At 35.0% G+C, this 10852-nt stretch overlaps 1 protein-coding gene across 1 annotated transcript; it reads left to right on the top strand.

Annotated features, from left to right (window-relative positions):
- Positions 1-1695: 1695 nt before the first annotated feature.
- LOC131158398 (transcription factor bHLH123-like) lies at positions 1696-4871 on the top strand. The gene is made up of 7 exons (XM_058113246.1): positions 1696-2443; positions 2636-3281; positions 3473-3574; positions 3677-3742; positions 3897-3962; positions 4103-4159; positions 4304-4871. The coding sequence occupies exons 1-7, from the start codon at positions 2100-2102 to the stop codon at positions 4448-4450; spliced, it is 1428 nt and encodes a 475-aa protein (XP_057969229.1). The 5' UTR covers positions 1696-2099; the 3' UTR covers positions 4451-4871.
- Positions 4872-10852: the final 5981 nt, after the last annotated feature.

Genomic DNA, 10852 nt, shown 5'->3' with positions numbered 1-10852 from the left:
ATATTGCTGGTAAAATACATTAAAATCGTATTCCTAATCAACAGCAGTATTCCCAGACATAATTCTACAATATACATATTTACCTAAAATTAAATGCTGTAAAATAATAAATATATTTTCATAAGAACACTGACTTAGTTTATCCCCTTACCTAACTTACTGAGAAGCCCACAAAATACTCAATCTTACACCTGCAGGGTTCCCAGCATAATACCATGAAATTAACATTTTCCCCAACAAATCTTCAGTATAAACCCATCTAATACCTTTCCTCAACCCAAAAATACTAAATACCTTAATAAATATTAAATTAATCAACTAAACCAAATTTTGGGATGATTCCAAAAATTCCCAAATCGAATTTCTGCTTCGGTTATGTTGTAAAGAATCTCCCCAAGATCATCGTGGTAACTTCTGATCGTCGAACCGGGGAGAATCAGAGTTGAATTTCTAGAGAGAAGGTAGAGATTTCGGATTCTAGAGAGAGAGAAAGAGAGACTGTGGCATGCAGGAAATTTTGCGCAGGAATTAAGTTTGGGACTATATATAAAGTGTTGTCCTCGTGGTACTCGTTGACGGGTCACAACTTCTCGTCGATGAGTCGAAGCAATAGTCTTGTTGACGGATGCCTACTCCTCGTCAACGAGATGCAAGCCTTGAAAACGACCCTCTCGGTAACTTCTCGTCGACGAGACATATGTCCCTGTCGACGAGCCCAAGAGTCCTACTCGTTGACGAGCACTTCTACACTCGTCGATGAGACCCCGCTGAAATCTCTTTTTGAAAAATCTTTTTCTCTCATTTCTTTTATTATTTAATTACTATAATTCTTCAGGTCTTTACAAATCCAATCTGTTCAATCCATTCAAACTAGTTTACATAGTGACATCATCGCAATACCATATTTATATGTTATATATAGTCAATTATGTTATAGAATTATATAAAATACAACAAATAAGTTTTCTTCATTCTTTTCAAGAACAATATATTCATACATAAGGCTTATATTTTGTGAGTCTTTTGAATGAAAATAAAAATTTTTAATTCAAAAATATTCATTTAGTAGAATGTATTTCCAAACAAGTCAAAATTCCGTGGTTCAATTTTTTAAAAAACAATTTTCACTAGTACTTTAATCGGACTTTAACTGACTTTGATAATTTTTTTAATGAAAATCCAACTTTAAGAATTTAATTAAGCCGGAGATTTGTTTTCAATTTGACCAATCTAATTTGAATTTATAACTTTACTAAACGCCGGTTATACTAAGTTATGACACTTCATAACTAGAAGGTTTAGTGGCTAATAACTAGGATACGTATATACATATATTATTGTAAACAATAATCTCTACATTTAGAACTATATGTAACTATGTTTTTCTTCTTTTTTAACTAAAATGACTAATTGTTAATTTTGGGGTTGGGGTTGAACTTAAAATTTGACTTTTGATTTCATACTCTGAAAGTATTTTGACAAAATTAAGTACCTTATTAAGGCTCAGCACCAACGACACTTACATACCAAGGCGGGTTCTAAAGTTGTGTACTGAGGCCATACAGAAGGGTAGTTCGCAGACAATACTTTTCTCCTGCCCCGTGATTGGTTGCTTGACTCCACCCTGTGTCATGAAGCAATTGGACGAAGGGCAACCTTGTATTATTTTATGCACTGCAATGATAAAGGTCGAAAACAAAAAATAAATAAAAACATCATTAAAAACTGGAATTCCATTTCAAAATGACTTTTTCTTCGTCTTAGCACCACTGAATTGTTTGTCAATTAAATTCTATGGTCAGCCCTCCCCTTAATTTCATTCGCACACCCAATTTAAATTCTTTTCCGTTTATATATATAAATGGTGAGATGCAGCGAATCGTTTTCATTTTTATTTGATGAAATTAACAACAAGCGCAGAGAGGCCAAGAGAACCAAAGCTAAAGAAGAAATTAAAGATTGATGATCAGAGAGCGAAGATAAGAGAATCAAAAGACAGAACCACAGAAAGCTTGGAAAGAAACAGCAAGTAAAGCAGGAGAACTTTGTGTCAATATATATATATATATATATATATATATATTTTCGGCTGGCTAGCCATGGCAGAAGAATATCAAACAGGTGTTTGCAGTACTGGGAACTGGTGGGATTCGTCCCGAAACCGGTTCGACAGCGGATCATCTCCTTCTTCTTCCACACTTAACAGTATAGGGAGCTTCGGGTGGCCGACCGATATGGCTGACATCAAAGCAAGGTCTTCTATGGATTCTGCGACGGTTTCCGGTAGTTCGGTTGTTTTCCAAGATACCCAAAAGCTGCAAGGGCCTGACTCGGCGGGCGGAAGTGATAGCGGCGGCAGTACCGTACTCACAGATCCCAACCTGCAAATGATGGGTTTAGGCCTTTCATGTCAAGCAATGGATTGGAACCAGCAGGATTTACTGTAAGTACTGCACTTTGTGTGTGCATATTTATAGCTAATACTTTTCAATATTCTCCGAAGTCCAAACCCTAGCTAAAAGAATTAATTCCTCCTTCATGATATTTCCGTGAAAGAATCAAACTTTTCGAAGTCACACACTTCCGTAATTAACTGAACAGTTGTGTTAATTAATTTGTGTGTTTAATTTGACAGTCGTAGTAGTACTGGAAAACCCGAGAGCAGTTTTCGATCCATGCTCGAAGAAGATATGAGTTCTAATGCGAATTTTCAGCAAGAGACTGCAGCAGGGATGGCAACATCATCACATGTCCAATGGAGGAACAAAATATTTGCTGGGAGCTGCGGGGATGCCTCCTCCATAAATGAGTTTAAGCAGATGAACCGGCTTGGTTTCTCGCTCGATCAAACTCAGTTTGATTCTCACAGCAGCTCGGGAGAGAGCACGGCGACGTGCCAGGGCTTGCAGATGGATAATTCTGCAGGAGTGTATGGGAGTCCAACTATGCTGCAAGGGTTATTGGGATATGATCATAATCAGCCACAGCCACAGCAGCCCACTTTGAGTGCTAATTACCCATATCACCATCAGGGAAATTTGTATACAACCATGAACTCTAATGAAGCATTGCCTTCCACTTGGTCCAAATTTCCTCAGTTCTTGAGAACTTCACCACCAAAACAGACTTCCCATATCAACCACTTGCAATTCTCCAACAACGCCCCCTATTGGAATGCATCGACAACTACCGCCGCCACCAACAACGTTAGCGTCCGATCTGGCTTTTTCCCAACGCTGCAAACGCAAGTTCCCACGCCGACCTTCAATGAAAAATTAAAGGTAGTACAATTACTTATAGACATGACGATGGAAGAAAATTGAAAGATTTACAATTGTACAAGGGCATATATATATATATATATATATTATATATATATATATATATATTTATGTGATGTATAAATTATAATACCTAGGGTGCTTGATCAAGACCATGGGATTCAAATTTCTTATGTATTCATTTTATTCAGAGTACAGCAGAAGTTCGGGATTCGGGTACGGTGGTGAAGAAAAATGGCAGCGAGCTCGGAAGCAAAAGGCCTCGGAACGAAACGCCTTTGCCAGCTTTTAAGGTACAGTTAAATTCTGTATGCATATGAAATAACATTTGACAAGGAGAAGGTAGCTTTAAGCTTTTTTGTTTTGATAATAAGAAGTTGTAGCTTGGGTTTCAGGTGAGAAAAGAGAAGATGGGGGACAGAATCACTGCGCTCCAACAATTGGTTTCGCCTTTCGGAAAGGTAAATGCCTGCTGGCCATAACCTGCAGGTTATATATTCCTTTTGCTTTAATTTGCAGAGCATATATATATATATATATATGATGTGGGAGGGAGATCGTTTAATTTGATTATTTTCTTTTGGTGGGTTTGATTAAATCAATTATTTTTCTCAGACTGATACAGCGTCGGTGCTTTCTGAAGCCATTGAATACATCAAGTTCCTTCATCAACAAGTCAGTGTAAGTTCTCAAAAACATTCATAAAAAAGTTAGAAAAGGTTCTAAATCTAAAGCCATCTTTATTAACTTTTTACATTTAATATATATAACAATATTAGATCTCTAATAGATGCTTCTTCTTTCGTTTTCTAAAATACCAGTTTTTAAGTACTCCATATATGAACAGTACTGGAGCTGCTTCCATCCAACACCAGCAGGTACTGTGTTAAGTCACCCCGCCTGTTCCTGTTTACTGCATGCTTTAGCCTTCAACTTTCCTTTTGTCTTTTTTCTTTCGAGGATGACTTTTCACCAGAAATAAAAATTAGAACATTCAGTCATTACTGATGATATGTATGCAGAATTCTGGTAAATCAAAAGACCCAGATCAAGCGCCAAATCTTCGAAGTCGAGGACTGTGTCTCGTACCCATTTCAAGCACCTTCCCGGTCACCCATGAGACCACTGTGGATTTTTGGGCACCCACATTCGGCGGAAGCTTTAGATAAAGGGAAGAGATCGAGATCCAAGCGCACGGTCCATTTACACCGAAGAGGAATTAACTGTTCAATTCCCTGCAAATAGCTAGTATCATCATATATATCAAACCCTATAGCCCAATTAAGTTGGGTTGATCGCAAGATCAATGAAAATATAGAATCAAGACCCTATGCTGAAGCCCCATGTAACTGTGTACTAGTTTTAGATGAAGAATAAACATGAGAAATGGTGAATGAGATGAAAACCTGGGTCATACGATCCTGCAAAGGACGGACCATTGGCAGGGCAGCTGCTTCAAGCAAATTGATATGTATATGCTTGTATGGTCATTATTACGGACCGTAGGAAGCATATTAATTTGTTGTTGTAATATGACTTAAATATATATAGTATAATTAGAGGTGGTTTCTTAGGGCACATCTCAACAACTGGAGTTCGGGACTTCATCAACCCATAGAGTTCTCGAATTTAAACTTTGAGAGAAGACTCAGTGAGAAAAGGTATATATGAGTCATCTCCTCGTCGTCTTGTCCAGATCTATCACCTTTGATAGACTAGAAAAAATAAATTAATTAGGATTGAGAAATGGTGCTAAATTTAAGAAATGCAGTGATTAATTAATAATGCACCCAAGAAATTTGTTTTGTTGGTAGCTGAATTTAGGAGAAGGGTAGTGGATATATATGTGTGCGTGTGTGTCTGTGTATATATATATATATATATATATATATATATATATAATAATCTATTATGGGCCTATGGGGGTGCATTTGTACAGAAGGGGCACTACCTTTATTTGAAGGGAAAAGGGAGGAGAAAAGAGAGGAAGGAATAATTGAATTCTGGAAGAGGAGAAAGGGGGAAGTGGGTCTGGGGGATCAGGGGTCATTTGATTGGAAATCTCACTTTGGAATTGTTTTGTGTTTGGAATATGTTAGTGGAAGTCAGAGCATGACCCACAAGCCACGGCTCCTCCTCTCCTCCTTTTAGGTCTTTTCCCTTTCCCACTTTTAGTATTTTTTTATAATTATTTTATTAGCAGAAAATAAAATGAAATAAAATAAAAGAAGCATTAATGTATTTGTATGCTGAGGAGCTTTAGCTTTTGTGTATTCCATCCAATATTAATGGCCAAGTTGAGGAGCTTCCATTGGAATGTTTTAATTAAACAAAATGCCAACCACCGCCCCCTTGTGTGTGGGAGATGAGAGAATACACCGGATTCAATAAATTCACCATCTATCTTTCTTTTAATTAAGTTAATAAATTATAATTATTTTTATATATATCTATCATAAAATTATATTGAATTTGGTACATTCACTCCGTGTACCTAATAATTTCTTAGAGATTTGATTGGAGATAGTATTGCTCTTACACGTATATTAAATCATAATAAGCTCTTTTGCTAGGGTAGCATAGATTTTTGGGTTTTATATTTAGTTTTTATAAAATTAAAATATAATTTAATATAATTATGCAATTTACTTGTTAAGAGAGGTTGATATCATTATAAATTCAATGGTAGGGAAAAATTCATTAATTTATGACAAATTTCAAAAGAAGTCTACATATTTTTGTGAGAATAAAGATAAGACTGTTGCTTGACAAAGAAGTTGATCTTTCTTACAAGTTGAAAAATGCATTCAATTAGCTAGCTAGTTAATTTGACTAAATTTCTAAATGAATTAAAATTTTCAATTACACTCAAACTGATCAAAATATTTTAATTAATTGGAATGTATTGGCATTTTTTTTTTTTTTTTTTGTTAGTTAACATGCAGTGTACACACACACCTACTATAATTCAAAGTGACATTTTAATTACCCCCCCGGGCATGGAGCGGTGAAAAGACATCAGCACGTAAGAAGGAGTATCGGGGGTTCAATTTCAGGTAGATACACTCACGGAACTAGCAGTACCTATGAATGGTGAGAATTTACTCTGTGAGCCAGCGGGGACCGTGGATGGTGAGAGTTCGCTCTGTGACCCAGCGGGGACCGTGGATGGTGAGAGTTCTCTATGAGCCAGTGGGGATCGTGGATGGTAATGGAGATGTGTCCCAAGGGTCGGGTTAGCCGAACGTCCAACTGATGCATAGAAGCCGTGTCCGCATTCCGGACTTTACCTGATCAGGGAGACCTAGGGGGAGGACACTGATTCGTAGGTTTGGTGCTGCACCAAGGGTCCAAAGGGCTTGTTGGTTGCTAGAGTTCCTATGTAATCAAAAAAAAAGAATTGACATTTGAATTTTTAATTTTTTAGGCACTGTGCAATATGCATTTTTTATGAACATTTTGTAACTTTCATGTATTAAATGCAGGACTAAGTTGGATGCATTAATGCATGCAAAAAGTAAATTCAAATTTGATTTCTTTCCTAAATAAACTATTGATATATTTAACATAAAGATTTATGAAAATCCTTTTTTAATAGCAAAAATGTATGAAAATATTCAATACATATACTTCTTTCTAGTCTCAAAAAAGTAAAAAACACACGCATATACACACACATTTTCAAAAATTAGCATGGAGTCTCTGTTAGTGTGTAATGTAAAATATAAAATACACAATGAGACTAAAAATCATAAATAAATAAACTATTAAAATGTGGATACATAAAAAAAAATGTTATTGGAAAATGTAACCATCATTAAAAAGTAGATATAGCATGAAATCTATTGAAAAAAGAAATATCCCTATATTTTCCTAAGTCGATCCATAAAAAAATCCACCTTATATGGGCAATCCCAGTGGATGTCGCATGGGAAATTTGGAAGAACGCAATTAGAAGATTTTTCAGAATACTCACACTCCAGCCGAGACCATTTTTCAGAGAATTCTTTCCAATCTTCTTCTTCTTCTTCCATTTTTTTTTACCCCCGGATGCTAAACAAAGTAACTAGACTGATTTCCTTTCTTCCTTTCACCTTCTAGGTTCGTATGGATTTGTCTCTTTGGTCCGGTTATGCTTTCTATTGGGCATTATAATTCCTACATATTGTATTGTATCTGCTCAGCTGGCTATCAAGTTTCTTGCTTGATCAGCCTTTCAATGAAATTTCTTCTTCCTCTCTCTTAAAATAAAAGTTTCGCCTTATATATAGATATATGAGAATCGCATGAAATTATATTAGTCTGAATTTAGTGAGCTGTGCATGGAGTTGGATTGATAGTCAGTAGAGAAGGAAGCCTCGAATCCCACAATGGCGTTGGTGATTGACGTGCATGGGATTTAATTGTATGGCTCGCTGCGCCGAAGTGGGTTGCTCTAATTCAAGAAAATCAAAATTAGCTAAAGTAAAGCTATATGCAAAGGAGGGATTGAGGATGGAGCATAGCAGCATTAGTCACCGAGGGGCAACGGCGAGAGGAAAGGGAAAATGTTGAATGAGTCATCATCAGTGATTAGCTTTTTAGGGTTTTCAATACTGTGAAGGAGGCTAGGCCAACAGAGACAAGGTAGATCGTGTGGTATAGGAAACAAAATTTTTTGTTAATGAGAATATAGAAGGCGTGAGATCAATTTGGAGGCAAATAATTAAGCCAAAATTAAGCATATTATATATGAAGAGCTAATATATTTGTTTCTAGCTTTAGAGAAATTAAAACCTATCTTAAATCAGTGCCATATCTTAAATGTTGTGGGTTATTATTATACATATATTTTTATTTATTAAATTATATATATATATATATATATAGATATATATATATTATTAATCTTTGTATTTATAGATTTCAAATTGAGGTATTTGTTTGGTCCACATAGATTTAATTGATTTTTCCTTTCTAAAAATTTTGTATACTAGCTAGTTCTTACAAAAAAACTTATGACTTTTAGTTATTTAAATATGTTTCTAGTCTTAGAGAACCTAATAAATACATTTTTCTCTTTCATTTTTCAAAAATTCAATCAAATCAAAAGGAAGATGTGTTTTTCATTTGGTTGGAATATATTATTAAATTAATTAATGAATATGTTTCTTTTCTAAAAGAGTCTCATAACTATGTTTGTGAAATTAATACATTCATAATAGAAATAGCTAATTAATAAAAATTTAAGAAATTTCTTTTAAGGAATATGCCTTTTTAATTATTATTTGAAGAAGGGAATACGTTTCTTAAATTGTGCGTGGCATACTGGCATTATAGTGAATATTTTATTTATTTATTTAATTGAGCAATTTTTTTCTTGCATAAGTGTTGCTGACCACCTGTTTAAGTATTGTGGGTCATTAGTTGTAGCAATTTGTATTTTTTTTTAATTCATTGCAATTTTATTTACTTTTAGAAATCAAAATCACTAGAAATTAATATTGGGACTATGAAAGTCAAAGAAGACCCCTTATTTTGTGTTGGAGTATAGTCTCTCATATCAACAAAATGGAATTAAAATCAAAGGAGGAAAAACTAAAAATAGAGAAGGCAGCTGGGAAGAGAAATTAGAATATGTTATTTTAGTTATTTTTATTATTACTTCAAGTGTATATAAATATTAGCTTACTCATTATAAATTCAATTTAAATTTTTCAATTCGGATTTCTTCCTCTCTTTTCTCTCTATCTTTTCCTTGTCATCAAGTTCTTGAAATGATATCACCTTGTGTAAATTAATAATATATAGAGGTTAATTAAGTTATTCAGTTAACTGTCTAGGAAAAAAAAAAAAGTTATCCAGTTAACTTGTTAATTTTATTGTTAACTAGGCAATTTCTTAAACTTTCAAAAACCCATGTCTAATTAACTAAATCAATCAAATAAATTCTACCAAATTAATTGAATTTTTTTTGGGTAACTCAATTTTATTCAAATATTGTACACCTCTCATTACAAGATTATGTCATTCAGAAGCTCACACTAGCTAGGACTACACAATGGTGTGATAACTGAGGTATCCCATCTTTAATTCCTTGTCCCTTTTCATCATTCCTAGGATTCGAATTTGAAATCTCTAATATACAACTATCTTGTTTGAGAGGTATATTGTCCTATTTGAGAGCCTATATCAGGTCAATTATGTGCAAAGTACAAGATCTAAAAGAGCACTCATGCAAGATTAGGTTAAAAGGGCACATGCCTAGCCCAAGATCAAAGGTGTACTTATTTGAGATTAGGTTGTGTTGTTGCCAAAAATTGGTTGGTTAATGTTGAACCACTTGCAAGAAATCAAACAAGAGAGGTTTGGAGGACACAAGGTGTACTCCGGAGGATTGCTCTGATGCCTAAGTCAGGGAGTATGGGAGGATGAGATTGCAATAGTAAGGAAGAATAGATGAGAACAAAATGTTTACCTCCTTTTGAAGTACTCATTTTATGGTAGTGAAAGTCATACCTTTATTAAATTTAGTATTTATGGTCAATTATTTAAAGGAGCGAGGTTTTGATCTAATTTAAAGGTATTTATATTGAGGAGTTACGGTGGCTCCTTGACATTGATCTTTGATTGATATACCCTATTAATTTTGGTTATATCTGTTGTTTACGGTGGCTCCTTGACATTGATTTTTGATTGATATACCCTATTAATTTTGGTTATATCAATTGTCCCTATTCTACTCTCGAGTTCTTACTCGTATCTAACTCGAGAGTAATTTGGGATGTATCCATGCAAGCAATTTTGGCTTCATATTAACCATTTGAATGGTTTGGACTTATCTTGAGACGTTTTGGCTTATTTGGTCCAATCCAAGCAATTTTTTGGTTGGTCGTGCTCACTTCTTGTTGTCTCATGAGTTGTACTTATCAAGTGTGCTTCTTTAGACCTCTTGAGAAGTGCTCATTAAATGGACCATTTTTTATGAGTCGTACTCACTTCTTTGTTGCCTCATGAGTTGTACTCATCAAGTGGGCATATTTGGGTCTCATAAGCGGAGCTCATCAGATGGACCATTTTTAGTGAATCATGCTCACTTCTTTGTTACCTTATGAGTTGTGTTCATCAAGTGGACTCTTCGAGCTTTACGAGTGGTGCTTATCAATTGGATCTTTTTTGGTGAGCCATGCTCATTTTTTTTTTTGTTGCCTCATGAGTTCTGCCCATTAAGTGGGTGTATTTGGGTCTCATGGGCTGTGCTTATTAGATAGACCATTTTTGGTGAGTCGTGCTACCTTCTTTGTTGTCTCATGAGTTATGCTCATCACGTGGGTGTCTTTGGGCCTCATGAGCGATGCTCATCAAATGCACCATTTTTGGATGAGTCATGCTCACTTCTTTGTTGTCTCATTAGCTATGCTTATCAAGTGGGTGTCTTCGGGCCTCATGAATAGTGCTCATCAGATGATCAATCATTTCCCCTAATCTTTAGCTTATTTTGCTCTAAACCAATAAAGATATGTGTATGTGTGTATGTGTGTGTGTGTGTGTGTGTGTGTGTGTGTTATATTTTTCACCTCTCTTTTCTTTTA

The sequence above is a fragment of the Malania oleifera genome, chromosome 1 (assembly GCF_029873635.1).
Source record: "Malania oleifera isolate guangnan ecotype guangnan chromosome 1, ASM2987363v1, whole genome shotgun sequence".
In the NCBI taxonomy this organism is placed as follows: domain Eukaryota; kingdom Viridiplantae; phylum Streptophyta; class Magnoliopsida; order Santalales; family Ximeniaceae; genus Malania; species Malania oleifera.
The sequence above is the reverse complement of the archived record's forward strand: the minus strand, read 5'-3'. Positions and strand labels throughout refer to the sequence as shown.

Bases quoted from the DNA above. Each gene is read 5' to 3' on its own strand.
- LOC131158398 (XM_058113246.1), top strand. From the start codon at position 2,100: ATGGCAGAAGAATATCAAACAGGTGTTTGCAGTACTGGGAACTGGTGG. The intron at 2,444-2,635 runs GTAAGTACTGCA...TTAATTTGACAG, and splicing joins TGGAACCAGCAGGATTTACT to TCGTAGTAGTACTGGAAAAC. The intron at 4,160-4,303 runs GTACTGTGTTAA...ATATGTATGCAG, and splicing joins CTTCCATCCAACACCAGCAG to AATTCTGGTAAATCAAAAGA.